Consider the following 24,965-nt stretch of genomic DNA (forward strand, 5'->3'; position numbering starts at 1 on the left):
CTTGATATCCAAAAACTAATAATAAATAACTTCCTGACTATACTTAAAGGTAAATTTCACAGTACTGGATGATGCATTATGATTTTCAAATAAAGAAATGAGTCGAGAAATGAGTCCACTTTTTACCCGGGCCTGGTCAGTTGGATGGAGCCTGACAGTGGGAAGGAAGATTCCGCAGCACAACCTCTCTCACAAGCTGTGCTGAGCTGGGGAGAGAGACAACTGCAGCAGCAGCCTGTCCTCTCTCTCTCCCACTTGTTTATTTATTTTTTCACAGGGACGTGACCACGCCCCACCCGGAAGCCACGCCTCTCCTTTATTTACCGGGTCCCGACCGAGTTATGCCCCTTTCAGACCGCACTTTTTACCCGTTATTTTGACGTTTTCTTACCATTTTAAAATGGTAATTTGTGCAGAGTGAATTTACCGGTTCTTTTGAACAGGTATTTCGGACCCGTTTTTTTTTTTTTTCATCCACTGTTTTCTATGGGTTAAAAACGGGTTCCGAGTTGTGAAGGGACAAAAACTTCACTGAAATACCGTTTAAAGACATGCGGTGTGAAAGGGGTTTTAGCTTGCAGACCCGTTTTTTAGAAACATTTTAAAATACCTGGTCAATGCCAGTTATGCGGTCTGAAAGCAGCATATTTGACGCCCCTCCAGACAAGGAGGGTCGTTAACAATGTTCGAGAGTGCACTTGTTTATGATATTTACAGTACACATTGGACGATGTATCCTTAACAATATCGGTAATATGTTGTCAACGATATATAACTATAACCCGTTGTGTACCCACCAGTTATTTCATCTTCCTCGATGAGCCTCTCCCGCTGCTGGCAAAGCGAGTTGGACGGGCAGCGAGCACCACAAGCACACTAGCAGTTAATGGGGCGGAGCACATAAGACGGAGGCGTCACCAGCGAGCATGAGGTATGGTCACACCCACCTCATTAGCATGTCTGGTGACGTATCGCGCGGTCAGCTGCTTGTGTGTTTACAGCAGGAGATAACGAGACTGTAACGCGCGTCACCGGGGAACCTGCTGCTGCTGCTGCCGCCGCCGCCGCCGCCGCCGTTGCTCCCGGCTGTCTCCGTGCCCCGCTGCGGGCGGAGAACGGCCTTGGTGGGGACAGGACACAGAGAAAGACGGATCCCCGTTACACGCAGCGGGCAGAGCTGTGCTGGTGTCGGGCATTGGCCCCGTGCCAGGAGGCGGAGCTAGTTGCCAGGTATTGCTGCAGCTGTATAGCGGGGGTGCACGCAGCTGTCCGATCCGGGGGTGCCCGTAAGGGGGAGGAGCCTGACTTGTGGGGGTCCTACTTTTGGAGCTTTAACAAGTGCTCTGTGTTATTGTTGGGGGGGGGGGGGGGTGCATAGAGAAGGTGGGTCAGGGCCCTTGCCTGTGGGCACTGGGGAGGAAGTGCTGTCACTCTTCTCCATGGAGCTGGAGGGGTTTCTGGGTTGTTGCTAAACCTCCTACATCCTGGCAAACCATATGTCAATGTCTGTACAGCTGATCCGTCACCGTACAGCACCAATGGAGCTTGCATTCTAATTGCTTCCCTATGTAAACATGATACACCACAGGGGACACGTTTGTTCAAAGATCTGACAGACGGAAATTAGTGTTCTACTGTACAGTATGTAACAACCTGGTTACAGATTAACAGGCCCCAACCCTTTACCATTCAATTGCAGTCTTAAGGTGAGTACATGTTGTTGTAAAATATATTGTTAGCGAAGTGTAGTGTGTATGCACTATATCGTTTACTATGCATGCTTCAGTGGGTCGATAACGATATCCTTCGATATGTTCAAGGGGGCCAGGTGATGTGAACAAAATTGATCACATGTGCAGAGGACGGATATAAATGAAGTTTTGCATTTGGGTGATTACATATTTCTGGTTATTGTCCATGATATTTAATGTAAGATACTTGGGGTATTAAGTTTACTGTACATATCTATAGGGTGTGGTATACGGCCCTGACAGTCATTAGCCCGATGTCGGGATCCCGACTGCCCGGACTCAGACAGCGATGGAGCGCAAGGAAGTCCCTTGCGGGCTCGCCACACTGTGGGCACAGTGGCTCGCTACGCTCTCCACCTATTCCCACGAGGGAGAATAGCCGGTGGCCATCGGGACCCCGAGTGTCTGGGTTTTAACAGTCAGGATCATAACTATCTATATACTTGGTAATGTATACTATAGTGAAGACTTTATGAAAAACTCATGTTGACGTTTGCATGTGTTGACCATGACCATGTCAACCTTGTGCATTTTGATTTTTTGGTGTTGACTGTCAACCTACATATTGTTTTTCAGCCATCCCAATACCCAGGAGGCAAAAATACACATGCAAGACCCAGCATGCTTGCACGCACATTCATGGTGGACTTTGGGAGTTATTCAATTATGTCAATGCCTGAAAATTCAATTGCAGCTGTTTTTGCTACTATTAAAGGCATTTTAAACCCTTGGCTTTTCACTTTTTTGGCGGTTGGGGTGTGAAAATGCATGGGCGACAAATGCCTCAAACACCGGTGAAAACAGCTGCAATTTTGCACGGAAAGTGGAGAAGCCTATACATCTGGTGAAAACACCTGGGTGTGCAAGTTACTAGTTCTAACTATGGACCTTAGTTGCGAATTTCACATGCTTTGCGAGATAACCAAATGCCGCCTGCCGAGTTTCCACATCTGTAGGCTCCCTGTACCAACTTCATTGGCCCATTCACATAAGAACACCCATGAAACGCGTGGTGTTCCCTTGGGCGCAGCCTGTCGCCCACGCCCTATACCCACACTGCTAGGTGCGAATGGGTCTGTGAACAAGCAGTTTGTCAAACCCACTTGCACCAAGCGGATGCACATAAAACTTTATGCGCAGTCACTCAATATTGCTCACCTACACGAGCACGCAGGGGAGCGTATAAACTAGAATAACCCTCTACAGCAGGCATTTCCAACCACGGTCCTCAAGGCACACCAACAGTGCAGGTTTTAGTGATATCCAGGCTTCATCACAGGTGGTTTAATCAGAATCACTCAGGTACTAATTAAGTCACCTGTGCTCAAGCCTGGATATCACTGAAGCATCCCATACACGTCCCGATGCGGGCGTGCGTTGTGGGCTGCAATAGCAGGGATCACATTGCATTGCATATGCATGCGTTGTGATGCAATTTGATGAAACCTAAGTACACAAAGTATGTGCAAGCACATACTTTTTGTACTGTGCGATGAGGTGCGCGGGAGCGCGCATCTCAAAGCACACATCGGCTCAGCACGCTTAGCAGCGTGTATGGGCAGCTTGAAACCTGCACTGTTGGTGTGCCTTGAGAACCGTGGTTGGGAATGCCTGCTCTACAGTATACATTTCTGTATATCTCCTGGACTATCCACAGTTCATGCAGTTGTTGCTGTACTACTAACACCCCAGATGTTCTAGGTAAGTAATTACAGATAATGTGATTAAATTACACATTATATTGGCTTCAGGTGTAATTAAAATGTATTTTATCTACACGTGATTAATCTGTGCACCAGGGATGCCAATTCCAGGATTGGGATTAATGGGATTTATGGCAAATAAATCGGCGTGGAGTTGAGAATAGAAAGTGTGGCGAGCGCAGTGAGTCACCGAGCCCGAAGCGTGGCGAGCGGACGCGGATACCTTCACAGGTATCAGAGTCCCCTCGCGGCTTTCACAGGTATCCGCGACCCCTCGCGGGGCTCGCTGTGCTCACCACGCTTCGGGCTCGGTGGCTCGCTGCGCTCGCCACACTTTCTATTCTCAACTCCACACCGATGTGGATAGTGGGGGTATGAAAAGGTCGGAGGACGCGTACCGCCGCACCTCGCGGGCTCGCTGCGCTCGCCACGCTTCGGGTTCACGTTTATAGTGGGGGGGGTGGCAGGGGGGTGCATTTAACATTGTAAGCACCCATTAGGGTGCTTATACAATGTTTAATCGCATCGCATCGCATTGTATGGCATTGTATGCCATATACAATGTCATACAATTTTAAAATTGTATGGCATTGTACAATATCGCGCAAAATCGCGTCGCATCGCATACCATCGTATGCCTTATGGTATGCGATGCGATGGGCGCCGCCAAACTACACAAGTACTGTGTTTTACCTAGCAGTTTTTTCTTGGTAGAAGAACATTTTCTTCTACCAGTTAAGATCAATTTTAAAGCGATTGCTGTAATCTGATTACTTACATCCCTGTCTGCATGCCCTCAATGACAGGGTTGCCACCTCACCCATCATCAATTCCTGGAGACTCCCACCTCCTGAACTAATGCGCACGCCAAAAATTTGGCTGAATTTTAATTGGAGTGGACTCAGTCTTTGGTGTTGAGTGGAATTTGATCTTGTACTCTTCGTTGACTTTGCATAGCCTTATGAATTGTGGCCTTGGAGAATAAAGCTATTTCCAGCCTAGGCTTTAAATACTGTTCTGAAAAAACATGAAGCCTAAAGCAGATTTTTGTTTTGCTGTCAAAAGGAGCCTTCAATGTACCTCCATCTTGTAATGATTTATCTATAGCTGCCGGAGATTTTTGTACTTTAAACCATTTAGAAGCGTCTTCATCCTAAAAGAAACATATGGATATTTATCTCAATAATAATAAACTATCATTGTCCTTTTCCAGTTCTTTTAACCCTTTGAATGCCAACTTTGCTGTGAGATCTTCAAAATATCCACTAAGAGTGCTAGCATCGCTCAGCAACTGTTTGGGGTTGTTTTTTTTTGGGGGGGGGGGGGGGGGGGGGGTGCAATATTTAACTAAATTTAATTTCATTGACTTGGCACTATATTTACTTATTTATACTAAAAGAACAGTCGCTGTGAACGATTCTGGCATTTTTAGCAGATATTTTGTGGCTCTCTCACCGCAACATTGGCAGAATCTTTTGGGTAGAATCTGGGACTGAATATATATACTGTCACCATAATTTTGTAAATAGGTGTAAGTGGAGCAACCGCAATGCCAGGGTTAATTGACCCCGCTCTAATCATGAAACACTTAGGGCAGTGGTAGCCAACCCTAGCCCTCGAGAGCTACCAACAGTTCACATTTTACAGACAACCTAGCTGCTGCACAGCTGCACTCATTAATCACTGACACATTTTAAAAGATACACAGATGGAGCTAATTAGCTCACTTGTGATTCTGTGAGGAGACCTGCAAAACATGCACTGTTGGTAGCTCTCGAGGACTAGGGTTGGCTACCCCAGACTTAGGGGATTGTTCTGGTTCACTCACTAAGGCAAATTCACTCTCTAATGGACAAAACCATGTGCACTGCAGTTGGGGCAGATGTAACATGTGCAGAGAGAGTTAGATTTGGGTGAGTTATTTTGTTTCTGTGCAGGGTAAATACTAGCTTCTTTTTTTTTTTTACACTGCAATATAGATATTAGTTTGAAATACACACCCCACCCAAATGTAACTCTCTGCACATGTTGCATCTGCCCCCCTGCAGTGCACATGGTTTTGACCATTAGAGTGAATTTGCCTTCGTGAGTGAACCAAAATAACCCTCTTAGTATAGATTCTCACTCATTATTATTGTCACTGACAGTCCACTGGAGATAATAAAAGCAAAATAAGAGGTCACTTCGGGTATGACATCTTGGTGGCAGATGCTTTTCTCTTGAGGGCCATTTGTAACCAGATTAGTCTAAGAATGTATTAATGTAAAGGTTTGTAATATTTGATATTCTAATAAAATAAATATTAGATCTAAGTGGCCATTTGGTCTTGTTCATAGTGTGTGTGTGTTTGTGTACAATATCCGTCACGCCATCTCTTCCAGTAGGAATATCTCCTCAATAACACCAGCACAATCTTGGTAGTGGTTGCATCCTTAAACCATTATATGCATGATTAGTTAAATATGATGTATAATAATTTGGTTAATACCCATCCTGCACTATCCGTTCTCTCCCAGTATATTTTGTGTGTGTAACTTGATGATTGTATCATTTACAAATACCCATGACTTCAAGGTTACCTGGTTCCATTACTTTCTAAGGGAAAGGTCCAGTGTTGAATGGCAAATCCAGTTAGTCTGCTTTTGAAATTTCCCTAGTGGCCCTCCCTACTTGAATGCAGTTTATTTTGGTGGTCTCTATTTGTTTTCAGTTACACTTGTTAAAGTACAATCCCCAAGTGAAGTTCTACCTTCACTTGGGAAACAGAGTGGAAAGGAACATTCATTTTGTAGTACAAACATCATTAACCAATAACAGTTGTACAGTGGAGGGGTTTCAAATTCAGAATGCATCTGCTCTTTGTTTCTGGTATGTTGTATGCACATAACGTAATTTCAGTTTCTGTTGGTTTATTTATTTTTCAGACGCAATGGGAGGGGCTGTGAGTGCCGGTGAGGACAATGATGACTTGATAGACAATTTAAAGGAGGCTCAGTACATCCGGTCTTTAGAGGTAGAACGGGCCTTTCGAGCCATTGACCGGGCTGACTACTACCTTGATGAATTTAAAGACAATGCATATAAAGACTTGGCATGGAAACATGGAAATATTCACCTTTCTGCCCCATGCATTTATTCTGAGGTGATGGAGGCTCTGGAATTACACCCAGGGCTGTCATTCCTAAACTTGGGCAGTGGGACTGGATATCTCAGCACTATGGTGGGACTAATCTTGGGTGAGTTTCCCACTTTTTTTTTTGTTTCATTGTCAAGGATGAATAAACAATGTTGTAGACCTTTATTCTCAATGAAGGTGCTAGTTGGTCATCTTGTAGAGAGATGCCTTTAGGTAGCTTGGCTTTCCCATAAACACTTTGACCAGTATTCAATGCTCCCGATTCACCATTTTTTCGGTGAATCGGGCTGTTTTCACTCCTTGCGGTGAATTTTCTTCACTGAAAATGATTCACCCTATTCAATGTTCACTGTTCGCTGAAAGCGAACAGTGAATGCCGGCCAGTTCTCCGTTTCATGCTTGCTGCAATTCGCTGGTGTATTTCAATGGGGTTTTCACTGGGATTTGCCGACAGTGTATTCAATGCTCAAATGGAGAACTGCTTTCTCCATTGATTTTTTTTTTTTTTTTTTTTTTCATGATTCTCCATTTTACATTCGTCATCTTTTTTAGGTGAACTGGAATGTGATCTTTTAAAATAAAGCATTTTTTTTTTTTTTTTATTGGTGTCAAGGTGTCAAAAAATCTGATTTTTTTTTTTTATTTTTTTTTCTATGAAGGGGCATGCTATTTTTATTCATGTGCTTGCAGCACATGAATATATTTTTCATTATTATTTAATTTTTTTTTAAATATTCATTATTTAATTTTTTTTTTAAATATTCATTTATTCACTGCACTCTGGTCCTGATCATTACATATGCACGATCGGGACCAGAGAGTGTAGCGGTTCCCTAACACAGCCCCCTGCCAGCTCTGGGGGGCTCTCCCTGTGTCCCCGACAGCCCTCCTTCACCCCCACAGTGTCCGGCGCAGGCAAGGAGGCTTCCATCTCCCTGCCTGCAGCCGTCCCCCAGCCCCCCGGGGGGGGTTAAAATTCGCCACCAGGGGCAGAGAGCCCCAGAGGCGTTGAATAGGGCGGAGAGGTGGCTGCCGGGTGAATCTCCCCGAAGGGAGAATTGCGGCGAAAGTGCAGCGAATCCTACACAGGATTTGCTGCCAGCCGCGATTCTACCCATTGAATACCTGCCTTTATCTTCTCACAGAACTGTGATGTCAGTGTCATCGTAGGCCTTGTTGTTATGTCCTGAAAAGAAACAAAATGTGGCTTCGCAGACAGAGAGAGCTCTTGACTTAACTAGCCTATGTAACTACATATAACTGTTCTACATGTACAGTTTCAATGTGATAAACAAATAATTTGAGGAATACAGATGTAGCCGCATTCATCTCATATGGCCGCTTGTGCACATTTGGTGTGTCAAGGTTGCTCACGTGGTCCGGAAATGCCACACTGCAAAATCGCCGCTCGCGCTTTTTTATGAGCTATGAGAGCAAATTAGATGCACGCACATGGCGATGGGATTGCTCCAAGTACCACATAAAGTATGTTGCAAATGGCAATTGGTGTGGCAATGATGGCTTCATCTGTAGGTACCCGTTACTATGCTTGTTTAAATTTGGTCTCTGCCATGTCTGTGCCATGGTCCAATTTGTAGACACACTGGCATCCACCGTTTTTTGATTCCTGATCTAAAACACAGGAATTTAATGGCTGGAATAGATAATGTATCAAAGTCTTTCTACTAAAATGATAGAGAAGCATTAGACAAAAAGGTAATCAAAAAATGTTAAGTGTTTCTAAAAACAGAGTTGGTATAATGTTGTATGTTCTCTAATGTTATAATGTTAAGGTGAGCTTCACCAGCTGAACACCTCCATGCAATTTCTTCCGATTCCAATGGATCGGGGGGGGGGGATTGTGTGAAATTGACCATAATCACATGTGTTTGACATCCCAAACACGCATAGTTTTGGAGGTTTGACCTAATTGTAAGTCCAACCTCTGATTCGGTAGCAGGGAACAAGATGGTGCATCGCATGCAAAAGGACCGCAAGGGGATCGGATGGCCATGCACTTTAGCTACAAGTACACATGTGAATGTCAGTGTTTGTATTAACAAGTTAAAACTACAATTCCAATAGAATCCACTGTTCTCTTCATTCTTCCGAGAGCTACTGATGCAGAGTGTTCGAACAGAAGTTTATTACATTTTTGTTATTAAATTTGGAATGCCTACCCCCCTTTTACTGCAAGAGACATGCTCATGGGTGACAGTGAAGAGACCATGAAGTATACACTATATGGACAAAAATATTCAGACACTTGACCATTACACCAACAGGGACTGTAATGACATTGTACACATATACATTTATATGGAGTTTTTTTACCTTTTAGCAGCTATAACAGTATCTTCTCGTCTTGGAAATATTCCACATGATTTTGGAGTGTTCCTGTGGGAATTTGTGGCCATTCATTCTGTAAAGCATTTATGAGGTCAGGCACCTATGTTGGATGAGAAAATCTACCAAGTTCTTCCAAACTCTCCAAACAATGGGAGAACTTTACTAAGATGTGTATTCTACTTCACATGTGATGTTTCTATGGGCAACCAATCAGATCCTGTCTTCTATCTTCCTGAGGGTGCTAAATAAGAAGTAGATCCTGATTGGTTGCCCATAGCAACATCACATGTGATGTAGAATACACATCTTAGTAAATTTCCACCAATGTTTTTATAGTTCTTGCTCTGTGCACTGGGGCACAGTCATCTTGGAATAGAAAAGAACCTGGACCAAACTGTTGCCACAAAGCTGGAAGCATAGCATTGCTCAATATTTATTTTCACTGGAAATAAGGAATCTAGCCTAAACCCTGAAAGACAGCCCCATACCGTTAATCCTGCTCCACCAAATTCCAAAGTTGGCATAATGCAAAGACAAGTATAGTTTTCCCATCATCTGGCAAGCTCGGACTCTCCTATCTGACTTCCAAAACGGGAAGTGTAGTCTGTCACTCCAGGGAACGGGGTTTCTACTCTTACAGAATCCAGTGTTGGTGTGCTTTACACCACTACCTTTGACACTTGGCATTGTGAGGCTTGTATCTTGTTGCTCGGCCATTGAAACTTATTCCATTAATCTCCCACCACACAGTTTTTGTGCTTATTTTAATGCCACTGGAATTTCGGAACTCTTCAGTTTGGAATCTGCAAAGTCTTGGCATCTTTTACACCAGGGGCCCAATTCAGACCTGATCACAAGACAAATTTGTTCTCAATGTGCTATCTCCGCACGTGTTACATTTGCCCCACATGTAGTGCACATGGTTTTGCCCATTTTTAAAACAAATTTGTCCTGTGATCGAATCTGATTTTAGGCCCAATGTGTGGTCTCCTGCTTCATGGCTGAACTCAGCCTCCGCAGCAGGCAGGCGCACTCCCACACACAATGCAACATATATTCTCTTTCCATGTAAAGTGTGGAGGTGGCATCTTAGCAGTTATACAGAGACCATCTGCATTAAGTACAACAAGGATGTCCTCCTCATAGAGAGCCTTCATTTTGTGATCGGCAGACTTTGGGCCTTATTCTGATCGGTGCGGATTTCTCCGCATGCGGTCGTCCCGCCGATGGTTATCGCCTGCGCATGTGCAGAGGTCACTCTGCGCATGTGCAGGCGATTTCGCCTCACGTATTCTTTACACACCGCACATGGGGCGTAGAGGGGCGTGAGGGGCTACTTAGCCTCATTACCCTATGCATACGCCCCGCGTTTCATGGGCGTTCCCATGCAAACGCGGGGCGTATGCATGGTAATGAAGCCGTGACGCGTGTGTAGGGGGCGGGCATCTGACATCGCCGGATTTCAGCTGCCCGCCCCCATACATGATTTCACACGGACAAGTGTCCGTGTGGTTTGGCGGGACCTGGTGGAACGTGCGGCCCTGCATTCGATGTTCGGCGACCATCGAATGCAGGGGCTGCTCCCAAGATGGAGGAGGCGTATCCCCGTCCACTTTCATGCGGACCGCCACATATCCGCGTACGGACGGATGTGGCGATCCGTATGGAAGGCGGGGATTCGCCTGCACGGTCCTGGCCGCATATTCTGATCGGGCCGCACCGATCAGAATAAGGGCCTTTGTGCTGCCCCACCAGATCCCGGTGTCCTATGCAGCTGCCTAATGGTAGAGCAAGTAACCAGCTTTACACATTGTGGGAAGCCACCTTTTCATGAGCCATATGTCTACCTCTGTGTGGTGTCATTGGAAGCAGAAGGGGCCAGTGAATGCATGGTGCTCTGATTCCTCATTGGACCACCAGGGACATTTAACTTAATGGGGTGCCGTTAACCGCAAACATTTTCTGCCATAGTTACTGATTAGGGAAGGACCTTGTTCCTGTTATTCCAGCTCTGTTGGTGCCCTCCTTACTTTAGCAGCCTCCCCTCCTCCTTCAAACAAGCTCTTGTCTCCCCAATTCTCCATCCAACTACAGGCCCATCTGCCTCCTCCCTTTTGCCTTCCGAACTCCTAGAACGTCTGGCCTATAATCGTCTCCTAAACCACCTTACTGCTAACTCCATTCTAGACCCCCTCCAATCTGGGTTCCGCCCTTTACATTTCCACTGAAACTGCCCTGACGAAAGTCACTAACGATCTACTATCGGCTAAATCCAAAGGCCTCTTCTCTATCCCTTATCCAGCTTGATCTGTTGGCTGCCTTTGACACGGTTGACCACCCTCTCCTGCTCAATACCCTCCGCTCTTTTGGCATCACTGGCATGGTCTTCTCCTGGTTCACTTCATACCTCTCTGATTGCTCCTTCTCCGTCTCCACTCCGAGCTCCTCCTCTCCTACTACCCCGCAGCCAGTCGGTGTTCCCCAAGTGTCAGTCCTTGGCCATCTCCTCTTCTCCCTCTACACCACCTCTCTGGGCACCCTCATCAGCTCCTACGGCTTCCATTACCACCTTTTATGCTGACGATACCCTAATCTATCTCTCCTCCCCCGACCTATCCCCATCACTCCTGTCCAAGGTCTCCGAATGCCTCACCGCCATCTCAGCCTAGATGACCCAACGCTTCCTGAAACTAAACATGGCTAGAAGTTTAGTTTTAATCTTCCATCCCCTCTTCTCCCACTATATCCATCAGCATTGGTGAAACCGAGATCACATCCACCGACCAAACGCACTGCCTCGGTGTCATCATTGACTCCTCCCTCTCTTTCACCTCCCACATTCGTGCTCTCACAGTTTTGCCGCTTTCACCTCCGCAACATCTTGCACATCAGACCATTCCTCTCCACTGACGCGACCAAAATTCTCATTCACGCTCTTGTCATCTCCCGCCTTGACTACTGCAACATCCTTCTCTCTGGGCTACCTCTCACCCGCCTTGCCCCTCTCCAATCCATTCTTAATGCCGCTGCTAGGCTCATCTTACTCTCCCGCCGCTCTACCTCCGCCTCTGTCTATCTCTTCACTGGCTCCCCATTCCTTTCCGAGTTCTCTTTAAACTCCTCACCACCACCTACAAGGCTCTCTCCTCCTCCACCGCTCCTTACCTCTCTTCACTGATCTCTATCCACACTCCCTCCTGTCCTCTTCGCTCCATCGTCGACCGCTGCCTGACCTTTCAACGAATCACCTCCTCCCACTCCCGTGTCCAAGACTTCTCTCGGGCTGCCCCCCTGCACTGGAACAACCTCCCGCCACCCATCAGGCTTTCTGATTCCCTTATCTCCTTCAAGCGCTCAAAACCCACTTATTCCGACTAACCCATAACTCCTCCTCCTAACCTCTTTCGCTCCTCCTATCCTGTCTACCCTACCCCTCCATCTGTTCCCATCCGTTCCTACTTATCCTATTGTTTTTCGTTCGTCCACCCACCTCCTTTTAGTCTGTTAGCTCTTATGAGTAGAGCCCTCCTTCCCTCACCGTACCTCTTTACCTCACCAGTGCTCCTGCCCTGTTCTTCCCTTCCTCTACTTCATCTTCAGTCTCCTCGACAATTTCAACACCTACTTCAGAATTGATGCTGATTTTAGTTCTACCAGCTATAACCCTATTTATGCTGTATTTTATCAACACACCCTGTACATTACCTTGTCATTTGTTTCTTGTTTGCTATGTACAGTGCTACTGACACTTTGTGGCACCTTATAAATAAACAAACTACTACCTTTTACTCCCTTCGCTGATTAGCCATCTCTGTACAGAGTTAGTCTACCTGAGGAGAGTGCTGGGTCTTTCCTCGTGCTGTACCGCCCGGAGACAGGCTATAGTTTAGTTTGCGGACTTGACCATTTAGGTGTGTTTATTGCTGTACTCTGACTTTCTTTTTCTACTTTAGCTCTCTTCCATTTTTCATGTTTGATGTGTTTGTTCCGTTACACTGAAGCCTTCTTAGATTTCAGACTTTCCTACTGCTCCTTTTGCTGACATTTGCATCCCAGGTCTCTGCCTTCCTTTCATGGTCACACAATCTCTCCCAAAGATATAAAGCTCAAACTAAGATGACCTTAAACAGGAACCAAGCATACCCCAAGACAACTGAAAAACAAATCATATGATAGGCTGGAGTCCCCAGGCTGTTTGTAGTTGTTCTGCAAGGAATGGTGGAAAACATCCAATTCTTGGGTTCAGAGCATGGTGGGACAAGCCTGTCTTTTCCTTCAAATAACCTTTTCCCAGATGTGGTTCACAGCCACAGATCGAATACCTTCCAGATTAAGGAGGAGCAAGTTTCTACATCTCTTAGTGTAAAGCCGGTGTTTCCACCTCAAAAAAAATGAGTCCAGATAAAACCGTACCTAATACAGCCTCTCTCTGTCTCAGTTTTCTGCCCACAGGTGGTTCATCAAGTGGTGCAAGTCCAGTTTTAAACCTGCTCATCAGTTCAAGATTGTTATACTACAGACCTTTTTATTTTTGGTCGGCTTCCAAACCATTACTAGATGGAGTTGGAAAGTACTCTTTATGGCTTCCATGTTGGCATGCCTTTTAGTGACTTTATTTGGTTGGAGCCTCAGCCAGCAAATTTGCTGGGCCATCACTTGGTCCATGGACCAGGCTTTAATTCAAGTTTTTTTTTTTTAAGGTTTTATCTCCCTCCAGGGATGTTGGATTTCAGCAAGGGTCCTCAATACAACTCAGAGTTCCCTAAGTGGGCAGCTTTGGGACATCCCTGTGGTCTATCCAGTATCCCCATGAAAAAAAATATATATTTTGGTTCTTACCTGCTAAATCCTGTTTCTCTAATCCCATAGGTGACACTGAAAGTCCTCATGCTCACTCCTAATTTTTCTACGGCATGTTCAGGTTTGTGTTTAAAACCATGTCACCTGTCACCTGACCCTCGTATGCATGTATTTGTGTATTGGATTTCTCCTCTCCTCTGCTTCTTGGGCCTTTTACTAAATGAAAACTGACAGCCCATGCAAGGTGCTGCATATAAAGGAAGAGCAGTCAGATTCCATATAAGTTAACTCCTTAGTACCCAACTATACTTCATATTTTCTACAGTGTTCCCCATGGCATTAGAGAATAAGATTTAGCAGGTAAGAACCAAAATCTTGTTTTAATCAACAAAGTATTTTATTACTTTAACACCATCACTACAGATGCAGCATCCATGCCATATACAAATTGAAAAGTCTTTTTAGATTTCCATCATAAAACATCTTTCATCAAGATACAATACCTTCTCTCTGTTTTGTGTGTGTGTGTTAACATTTTACCTTTTCTTCATACTGTTGTTAGGACCATTTGGTGTCAACCATGGAGTTGAGCTGCACCCAGATGTCATTGACTATGCAAAGCAGAAGTTGGAGCTGTTTGTCCGCACCAGTGACAGCTTTGACAAGTAAGTTGGTTATCTGTGGCGCACACATTATTGTAGAAACTTCCGGAGGGAGCAGGTGTACAAACTATAGGAAGTATAGTGCCGAAACATCATTGAGGTTGTGCTCCCACAGCTACAGTATAAGGCAACAATCACTCATGAAAGGGTTTTTGATTGATAAGTAGAACGTCTTCTTCAAGATTTCATGTATTAAAAAAAAAAAAAAAAGCAAGGCACACATAGAAATAGCAGCATACAAATACTGCTCATTTTCTTTGTCCTGGCTGCAAGAAAAGATCTTGGAAGTGTTAACTTGATTCTCATTGATCAGGATACCTCAAACTTGATAAAGTTTTATGAGCAACATGTCAACATGGAAGCTGCTGGAAATTTTTTCCAAAGGGAAATTAATGTGTGGAAATGAATAGTCCACAATGTACTTTCACTTTGAGCAGTGGTGGTTTTTAGCCCACACATTCAACTCCCCACCCCATCCCATATCTCCTCCAACCTCCAATCTGTCATCGCAGCTCCCTCTCTCCATATTCGGAAAGTTTAAAACTGACCAGTATCCCATCAAAAAATTGCTTTCTGTTATGACATCTTTCTCCTTCATCCAGCAGGGGACAGTGGAGGTCTCTTTACAGTGGGTTATAGATTGGTAGTCACCTGGAGCTGGCACTTTAATACATTTTAAATAGTGTGACTGCTCCTCTCTTGCTATACCCTCCTCCAAGCATGTCTTAGATTAGTGACCTTGGGAACTGGGCGCTTTCCAGTGTCATTCTAAAGGGCTTGTGTTTTATAGAGTAGATAATTCCTGCAATTGGCATGTGAGGATGAAGAGTCGGCGCTGTCACTACGTGTCTACATCGTGGGACTGTCGGGGAGACCCCATTAACACTGCAGTTTGCTCTGTAGTCTCTGGGTCATGAGACCTCAGTCTCCGGGTGTCCAGGCGCACTGCGGCCCTCAGCCTGACTGCAATCCAGCAGGATTGGAGAAGTGGTGAGTACACTTCTGGGCACCGGATTAGCGGTCCCTGCAGTAGAAGCAGGTCATTAAATCATGGCGCTGTTTAAAAATGGCAGCATCCCAGGTTGCTTTCTGTTCCCAGTTGCCCCAAGCGGTTCTCTAGGATGCTGGCAGCTATTTTACATCAGCATGCACAGGCTGTAGGTCCAGGCTTCGTACAATGATGTGTATACTTGGCAGGAGAGTATTAAGCACTAATCACTGTAGGTTTTTGTTTTTTCTCTGTCGGCAGCTTTTTTTGGTATTGCCATAGACCCTGCCAGGGCAAGGGGTCTGACTGCTTCTTTCTTCTCTGCCCTCTTTCTCTCCTGTCTGTCTGGTGATAGCCTCTGCTCTCCCTACTTTTCTGTGTGTGACGTGTGTTTATTTGAATTTTGTTTTATAAATTTAATTTGCAAAGCACCAAGGCGGGAAAGGGCTCCAGGGTGCCCCCAAAGATTGGAAAAAAATTCACACACAGGACATCTGTTATTCCAGATGTCCCCTGTTAACAGCAGGTGTCCGACTTGGGTCTATTCTTTTTTTCAAGAAAGTTGTCTTGGTTGGGGGAGGAGCTAGAACCAACCTGGAGTGGGTTGGGGCTATAGGGGCACTTGAAATGAATAGTTTTCCAGCAGCTGCTTAAAACAGGTTAGTTACTCCTGTATGGTAGGTACATGAAGAAAAAAAAAAACAGAAGTAGCAGTGCTGTGCCTTTAAGAAAAAAACTTTGTAAGAAATTGGATGATCTTTACAGTAAATATAATGTTTAAAAAAACAAAACACAATGATAGAAATAATAAAAGATGATCCCACGTCCAAACTAATCGCAATGAAGAAGAGTCCGTTCCTATTTTGCCAAACAGTAATGAGTTTTTGTGCAATATTTACCACTCTTGGCTGATCAATCCCATGTGATGGTGTACAGTCCATGTATCCCAGTGGTCGGCCCAAGATGGCACAAATTACCGGTCCACAGGAGGGAGATCAAGGGAATTTAGTTGTCAAAGTCCCAGATAGCCATTGGGAGTGGATGCTGATGAATGATGCAGAGGTGGCCCTTAAAGGGCATGCACAATCACTGATGGAGGACTGGATTTTGTTAGGCTGGTCCGGACTGCAATCCTGATGTAGGTGGTGGAAAGTGGGCTTAGCACTGGCCGACGCGTTTCACTGCACCTGGCAGCTTTATCAAAGGTGTAGTGCTAATGGAGCATGGTTCAGTATATATACCCCAACCAAGTTTGCTTGGTTGCCTGATATTCCAAACTTTTTTCAGGGGGTGACTAGGCTACAACCACCATTTGGTTCTCTGACTGCTCTGTGGGATCTGTACCTTGTTCTTTCCTTTTTGCAGTCTCCTTTGTTTGAACAATTGGGGTCCGTGGACTTGACGTACCTTTCCTCCAAGGTAGTTCTCCTTCTTGATCTGGCATCAGCTAGGTGGGTTTCAGAACTGGGGGCTCGGTCTTGTCCTCCTTATTTGATTTTCAATGTGGACAGAGCTGAACTGCATACAAAGACGTCCTTTCTTTCTAAGGTAATTTTTAGTTTTCAATTAAAACAACCAATAGTGGTTCCAGTTTTTTCTGATTCTTCTTACAAGTCCCTGGACGTAGTCATGGCGCTAAGGATTTGTGGGCTGAACGGCTTCCATGAGGAAGAACGATTAGCTGTTTGTTATATATACTGCGGCCCGCCTTGGTTGGTCTGCATCTAAAGCAGGCATGTCCAAACTATGGCCCTCCAGCTGTTGTGAAACAGCTGGAGAAACATGAAGTCCCATCATGCCTTGCAACAGTTTTGCTATTCAGGAATGCTAAAATTATGGCAAGGGATGTATAGTTTCACAACAGCTGGAGGGCCATAGTTTGGACATGCATGATAAAAAGAAATGCTGCCCAGATGGCTTAGTTTTTCCATTCGCCAGGCATATTTAGCAGTTTCTAGGGTTCCTCAGTAATTCCTTTCGTTTGGTAGGTCCCTTTTTATGGGTTGCGGCTCAAGGGGCTTACTTTGCAGAGTGACTACTTGGTCTAGCTGCCATACTTTTTCTGAAGTTTTACAGGTTTGATACCTTTTGCGGCCTCTGTTTCCCACATTGGCAGTATGGTACGGCAGGGTACTCTGCACTCTCCCACCAGGGTTGAGGGCTTTGAGACGTCTCCAGTGCCCCATGCTGGATGAAGGCGAAAACTGGATTTTGGTACCTACTGGTAAATCCTTTTCTCTGATTCCGCATGGGACACTAGATGCCCACCCTACACTGTCTTCCGCTGACTTGATGTTTTTGTTCTTCTTGTTATTACTTGTTTTTCTTTTACGTAAGTTCCGTTTACGTAAGTTCCGTTTTCTCCAGATCTCCTCGAGCACAGTTACGAAGACTGGCTTAACGGAGGGGTATAGAGAGGGAGAAACAGTCACACGATTTAAATCTATTAAAGTGCCAGCTTCCTGTGACTACCAATCTATGTATCACACCATAAGAGACCTCCAGTGTCCCCTGCAAAATGTTAGAAAATAATTTTACCATCTTTTTTTCATGCAAAAGAGTAATTTGGTCTGAGTGGCCTCTTGTGGTCAGTGGCGTTACTTTAACTCATTGAGGTTAGGAATAGTTAGAGCTGTGTGTATATTATAAAGTGGGTGGATATCAATGATGCCTCAAAGGTCTTTGAGAAAGGTAATACATTTACTGAAACGTCAGGCCACAGTGTGGGTGTCTGTCTGCATCATTTCACGTTACTGTTAACCTAAGGGTATCCTTGATATCCACCCACTAAGGAACATATTGGAGTGCATCGCGGTTGCTGTTCTAGTATATGGGAGTGCCGGACCTCTATCCTCGTATATATGTTTCTGTGTGATTTTTATTGAAACAAACATCCAGGCTCTTTAGATATAGTTAACAGTTTTCCTCATGTGTACTACAAACTACTCATGTGTGCTACAGACATCACAGTTGGCAGAATCATCTTGCACTATGTTCTCAACAAAGGAATGTGTGAGTGCACCTGTGGTAACAACCTAATAGTGTAGGCTACTCTGAGTTTCCAGCAAGTTTTTCTGTGTTTTTTTTTTTTTTTTTTTGGGGGGGGGGGGGGGGGGGTTGTATTGTTGTGTAGGTTGCATTTTGGGGCTTTAGAGGTGTCACTAGTGCAAGTTTAATGTATCCACTCTGTTCTGAAAGTGCAAACTCTTCAAATTAGGGGGACGGGGGGGGGGACTATCCAGAATACCACTTATCTCCATGTATTGACTAGTGATTTCTTGTCTCTCATCCACCATGTCTTTTTCCACCAAGGTTTGATTTTTGTGAGCCATCCTTCGTGGCTGGGAACTGCCTGGAAATTGCTCTAGAGTCCTCTGCATACGATCGTGTGTACTGTGGGGCTGGTGTCCAAAAAGAACATGAGGAATATATGAAGAATCTGCTGAAAGTGGGCGGGATCCTAGTTATGCCACTAGAAGAGAAGGTAACCAATTGATGTCCATATAAGCTTATATACATTGTGCAGCATTAGCAAAAGTCAGCCTGTACACCTCAGATACAGATTGTTGTTAACTATGTAGTAAGCCAGCGGTTCTCAACCTGTGGGTCCTGACCTTCTCAGCATGGGGTCGCGACTCCATGTTGCTGACCATCAGGCTGATGACTTTTCTAATCTCAGTCAGTGATTCATGGTGTCTGAAAAATCTGTTGAATTTTGTAGACTCCTCCCATCATTTTGTGCCTCCACAATGTTGTCTGCTGATTACCCATGTGATGACCTTCTGCAGTAGGGAGTCTGAGAGTCCTGTCATTATTTTTATTGTCAAGCTATATAGTTTAAGGACCCCTGTAGTAAGCTATGCATTTTTATTTTATTTATTGGAAGTCAAAGTGTGCATTATGGCATTCATATAATGGAGCTTAGTATAAATCTATTTTAATAATTTTGCTTCAGCTGACCAAGATCACACGCACTGGCCCATCAACATGGGAAACCAAGAAGATCCTGGCTGTGTCTTTTGCTCCTCTTATGCAACCAAATAAAGCAGATACAGGAAAGAGGCAGGCTCTCCATTTGCGTATGTGAATCATTTTATATATTTTGTATGAAAATGCATGTGATCTATATTCTTACTAGCAATTTTCAAGAGCAAGCAAAGCCATTACTTTATATTAAGACGTAGGTATGGCCATCTCTGGGTTTTCCATAGATGGAATGATTGATGGTTAACCTCCGATGGTATGAAACCATTCACAAGAAAACCACAGATGGTGACCCCTTCTCTAATATTTAGTTATTTGTGAGCCAATTCAGGCCATGGCCTAGTGGGTGTCGGGAGTGCAGCTATGTTTAGTTTTCCGACACCTTGGAGGGGGAATAAAGAATAAAATAACCGGTAGCTCTGAAGCAGGCATGTCCGAACTAATTATGGCCCCCCAGCTGTTGTGAAACTGCATGTCCCATCATACCTTGCCACAGTTTTGCTATTAGGGAATGCTAAAACGATGGCAAGGCATGCTGGGATGTGTAGTTTCACAACAGCTGGAGGGCCACAGTTTGGACATGATTGCTGTAAAGCATTGATGGTACTTGTGGTTATCACTGATCATAGACCATCTATGATTTCATAACATAGCCATCTCTATTTGTTTGTAAAAAGCTTTGTAATTGTGCTGAATAATAAAAAATGATAAGCTTGGCACATTTATATTCTGTCTCTGTCCACGTGGAGAGTTATGTATGAAAAACTGCCTTTTGGGGAGGGTTTAAAAAAAATGAAAAACTCATAGCAACCTTTTTCTATGTCGACCTTCTGGCCATGTCATTCTAATGTATGTCAACCTTTTGTCTGTCGACCAATACTTTTGGACCTATCGACAGCATAGTCTTAGCACCACTATCAAGTAGTAATTTCTAGGGTGTATTCAATGCCCTATTGTGGGCTATGATGGCGGTGCCCCCCCTCACTCACTGTTTCCACTGCGCTGGGTTTTTTCAGTGAGGTGGAAACGGTGAGTGCGGCCGTCAAAATGGCAAGTGTTGGTGCAATATGCAGCGGGCACGCTGCATTAGCGGCGAACCTCGTCGTTCAAGTGAATCCTCTGCGTCCTCTGATGGTGAGGATTCCTTCCGAACATAGAATAGGGTGAGCGGCCGACGAGGGGTTTAGATGGTGAGGATGGCTTGTTTTTGGCGATCCTCGCCGAAAAGAAAGCCACCTTCGCCGCAGAAACCACCTCACCGACAGCATTAAATACCGCCCTATGTTTAACAAAGAGGGACATTTGTGTCATAAAACTTTGTTTTTGTCCTACCTAATGTTTTCTCATTCACTCTTTGTACCCTAGCCCCTCCAAATGTCCGCTCCTTACAAGACTTGGCACGCATTGCTATCAGAGGCCGCATTAAGAAGACTATTAATCGGGAGACTAGCAGCAGAGGAAGTGGAGTGCTAAAATACCCACCTCGTTACAAGCGCAAGCGTCTGCGCAGGCGTCGCATGGAAACCATAGTCTTCCTGGACAAAGAGGTATTCGCCAGCCGTATTCCAAACCCTTTTGATGACAACAATAATTGTGAAGACGTGGAGGAAGAACAAAGGGACGACGATGAAAGAATGGTCCCTGAGTCAAAACCAGACCCTCCGGTTAACTTTCTGAGAGAGAAAATCTTGTGCTTGCCTCTTCCAGACCCTCTGAAATACTATTTGCTCTATTATAGAGAGAAATAAACTCCATGCCTTAGTCAGATGAGGACTAGCTTTTTGTAGGGCTCCACAGACTGCTAAGTAAGCTGACTAGCCCTGTCTGGTTTCTTTCTGGTAGTAGTGCGAGTGACTATTTTGCCTTTGACCATTGTTCCTCCTGCCTGGCAACCATATATCTTTTCTTTTTTTTTTTCTATTGTCCAGGCACCCTGGTCACTGGTCTGGAAGGAATCCGAAGTGTCCATTCTGTTTTATACGCACTTTCTTAAAACCTGCTTCCAGTTTAGAGGGTTCAATAAACCTCTCACCACATTGGTCCTTCTTTCAACAGCTCTTAAAAGCACAATGGTTTTCCCGACGGATTGTGGAAAGGCAGGTGGTGTCCACTTGGCATGACCTAGAGTTATCTACATCTTCTAGCCCAAGTAGCTTAAGGACCTTCTGCATAACTTTGAATTCAAGTTGACAAAGATTTGTTTCCACAGTGAGGTGAATTAAGGCATTCATATGTAGCAGCTTCCTGGGCAGAAACCTCTCCATATAGTTTACTTTTATAGGAATGGTAAATTGTTGAAGGTACTGGTTACGTGTTGAACAATGGTGGTTCCACAGAAGCTAAAGACCATTTTACACCTGAGATCTGGTTATGCAGCATTGATTCTCCTATTGTAAAACCTTTCAATACTGCTTGTGTTGTGACTTTTTTTTTTTTCAGTACTGGAGTGTATCCACATGATGGTGCTAGATGTATAGTTGAATGAATCATTGACATATTCTGTGTGTGACCCAGGATTATAAAACGGCAGTATATTGTATACAGTAGGTGTATTCATTATTCTTATTTCTAAAGGAAGTTCAAATGCTGGGTCCTGACTAAATGGCTAAACCCAGTTTAAATTGCAACCTAGAATTACAAATATAATTATTTTTTATAGTATGCCAACAAAAGTGTACAATTTTTATTTTATTTTTTTCAATGGAAAACTCCTATTCCAAAGTATTCTTCAATTTATTTGATACAGGATTCAGTATGCCCGTTTTGGATAAAAGAGGAAAAAAAAGTAACAGCGTATAAAGCTAAAATGTTTGTTTTGAAACATGTACAAACAAAAGTAAAGTTTGACCTTCAGTAACAGGGGCTGTGGACCATAACAGTGGATGAGAGTACCTTGTACCTACGCAGACTTATGGGTAAGCTATTCAAATAGAATTTGGTAGATTTACTAAAGCCTTAAAAACAGACAAGTGTAGGTGTTGCCCATAGCAACCAAGTTATATTCTAGCTATGTAGTCTCTACTGCGTTCTATAAAATGCTAGAATTTCTTTTCTATGGGCACCACCCATTGTCTAGAAGCTTTAGTAAATATACCTGGTTTATTCCTTGTACACAACTTTGTGTTGTTGCTGTGCTCGCAATTAGGGCTTGTGTCAAAACTGCATATTTTCCTGCTTGCTACCAAAAAAACAAAAACAAAAATGGAGCTATGGTATATTTGTCTGTATATTTCTGTAGCCTTTAACTTAAATATAAATGTTTTTCAGAAGTTCGTCACATTGTGATTGTGTTTTTTTTTGTTTGTTTTTTTTAGCTCTCCCCATCATGTAATGCAAGAGTACGGAGTATGTCCGTTGAATTTCCCAAAATGTTATGAACTTTAGCTCCACAGGGGACCCCCAATATAGCTGGGAGAATCTGTTGAGGCCTGCACATAAAAAGTCATAGTTTATCTCTCTCTACATTATAGCTCTCAAAGACTTGGAGCACATTCTCCTTGATTTGGTGGTGGTTGGTGCTGCCCCAAACTGCCTGGGTTACTAGCATAGAACTCCCACAGTTTGCTAAATCAAGAGGTTAAATAAAAAATAAAGTACAGTGAACTATGTCCCTGAATTTGATTTAACCTTAAAGCTCGCAGGTTGCCCAGCACACTTCCATTTTACACCTGAGCTAGTTAATATTCTTGAGTCTGTTTACTGGGAACTCGACATCACCATGGTACTGCTATAATAATTCCTAAGACATTGGGGCCGTTTAGTCCACACACAACGCAGCGAGATTCATAGTGTTGCGTGTGGACCAGAATAACCCCCTCTCTGCATAGAGCAGGGATGGGGGAACCTTTGGCCCTCCAGCTGTTGTTGAACTACACATCCCAGCATGCCCTGCAACAATTTTGCTATTTGGCCACACTAAAACTGTTGCAGGGCATACTGGGATGTGTAGTTTAAATAACAGCTGGAGGGCCGAAGGTTCCCCATCACTGGCGTAGAGGGAGGTGATGTGTAACGATGAGCCTTCTAATCTATTTAGAGCACAGAGGGGGAGAGCACAGAGGGGGAAAATTACTAAGATGGGAATTCTATTTCACATGGGATGTTGCTATGGGCAACCAATCAGATACTATCTATCATGATGATTTTGATTGGTTGGCCATAGCAACATCCCATTTGAAATAGAACATCAATCTTTGTAAATTTCCCTCAGAATGTCTGTTGAAAAAGGGATATGAAGTCTGCACAAAGCAGCTGGGTGATGTTCCAAGACAAGTGACTGTCACCTGTAGGGTTCTGTGAATTTAGGAGGAACAAATCTTGTTACAGCCTAACTTTACTGTCTGACCTCCATTTGGCTATCTGAGGTAATTGCATCGTGTATCCCACCCCCCACAACTCTGTCTCTAAACATGGACAATGAGAATGTACCAGGGAGTCTGTCTGGCATCCTGGATAAATTATTTGACATTAGTCCAAAGACAAACTGGAATATTAAGCGCTCTGTACAACAGAAGAGGGAACATGTGCTTGGGCAGTAGGGTGTGAGTGATATTAACAAGAAACACATGTTCTTAGCTCCCTCCTACAGAGCCTGAGTGTTCGGCGTACTCTGCTTCGCTCTCTCTCTCGTACAGACCACAGATAATACTTGTGAACATGCAGTGGGAACTTTATGGGTTTCTTCTCCTGCTTTTACCACCCCAGCAGGCAGCATGCCCTAGCCGGTGCTTGTGCTTTCGGACAACTGTCAGGTGCATGCATCTGATGCTGGATGCCATCCCAGATATACCAGACCAGACCAGCATACTGTGAGTCTTGTGCTCTTACTTTACATTATATGTCCTGATTTGTCTGAGATTACTGCCGCTACATCAACAAAAGAAAGTTGGTCTGTTTTATACCCTTCCCATGCAACATCACCACTTACCCCCTGAGCAGTACAGTGTTTACAGGATCTCATACAACCACACCTGTCCTTAGAGGGGACTATAGACTGGTGTGGAGTGGTGTTTCTTACAGTCTCTTCTAACCATTATGTCACCCAAATCTACATGTGCTTTGTAAAACAAATCTCCTCAGTGTTGTATATGCTTGCACTGCCTAGCAGAGAATTGGGGTTAAGGGCTGTACACACAGTGAGATATTGGCTAATGGACAATTTATGTCTATGCAATTTTGACTAGATACACTGGCATTTGTGACTAAAGGTGCCCATACATGGTACAATTATTGTATGCAATTTGGACTAGATCGCATAGCATGGGTTTTGCAATGAGATGAGATTTTGCAATGAGATGAGATCTAGTACAAATTATGTGCAGCACATACTTTTTGAGCTATGAGATGTGTACCGTGTATGGCAGGCATTCCCAACCACGGTTCTCAAGGCACACCAACAGTGCAGGTTTTAGTGATAGCCAGGCTTCAGCACAGATGGTTTAATCAGAATCCAACAGATACTAATTAAGTCACCTGTGCTCAAGCCTGGATATCTACAAAACCTGCCCTGTTGGTGTGCCTTGAGGACCGTGGTTGGGAATGCTTGTGTATGGGCACCTTTTTAAGCGATTTTGTCTAAGTAATGATAGTCTA

General features: G+C 44.2%; 2 protein-coding genes and 1 long non-coding RNA gene across 11 annotated transcripts in view; 2 read left to right on the top strand and 1 right to left on the bottom strand.

The window, feature by feature from the left end:
• LOC146007942 (uncharacterized) overlaps positions 1-1,209 on the bottom strand; it is a 97,686-nt gene extending 96,477 nt beyond the window's left edge. For 2 of the 4 annotated variants that reach the window (XR_014444425.1, XR_014444424.1), the window contains exon 1: positions 798-1,209. This is a non-coding gene — a long non-coding RNA (uncharacterized LOC146007942). The remainder of the gene's footprint in view (positions 1-797) is intronic. The other 2 variants (XR_014444427.1, XR_014444426.1) reach the window with 1 other exon arrangement.
• Positions 979-22,645, top strand: PCMTD2 (protein-L-isoaspartate (D-aspartate) O-methyltransferase domain containing 2). 3 transcript variants are annotated; one of them, XM_083146731.1, is made up of 6 exons: positions 979-1,230; positions 6,379-6,690; positions 14,302-14,404; positions 18,702-18,873; positions 19,345-19,468; positions 20,739-22,645. In XM_083146731.1, the coding sequence occupies exons 2-6, from the start codon at positions 6,384-6,386 to the stop codon at positions 21,119-21,121; spliced, it is 1,089 nt and encodes a 362-aa protein (XP_083002857.1). In that variant the 5' UTR covers positions 979-1,230; positions 6,379-6,383; the 3' UTR covers positions 21,122-22,645. The 3 variants fall into 3 exon arrangements, with proteins under 3 accessions (XP_083002857.1, XP_083002859.1, XP_083002858.1); XM_083146732.1 differs by lacking the exon at positions 979-1,230 and adding an exon at positions 1,429-1,706; XM_083146733.1 differs by lacking the exon at positions 6,379-6,690.
• A 948-nt stretch (positions 22,646-23,593) lies between these two features.
• LOC146007943 (peroxidasin homolog) overlaps positions 23,594-24,965 on the top strand; it is a 106,244-nt gene continuing 104,872 nt past the window's right edge. For 2 of the 4 annotated variants that reach the window (XM_083146736.1, XM_083146735.1), the window contains exon 1: positions 23,597-24,181. In XM_083146736.1, coding sequence (XP_083002862.1) covers positions 24,030-24,181 — 152 coding nt within the window. In that variant the 5' untranslated portion in view covers positions 23,597-24,029. Of the gene's footprint in view, positions 24,182-24,965 lie in introns of all 4 variants that reach the window. The other 2 variants (XM_083146738.1, XM_083146734.1) reach the window with 2 other exon arrangements.

Source organism: Crinia signifera, chromosome 6 (genome assembly GCF_055691185.1).
Source record: "Crinia signifera chromosome 6, ASM5569118v1, whole genome shotgun sequence".
Lineage (NCBI taxonomy): Eukaryota > Metazoa > Chordata > Amphibia > Anura > Myobatrachidae > Crinia > Crinia signifera.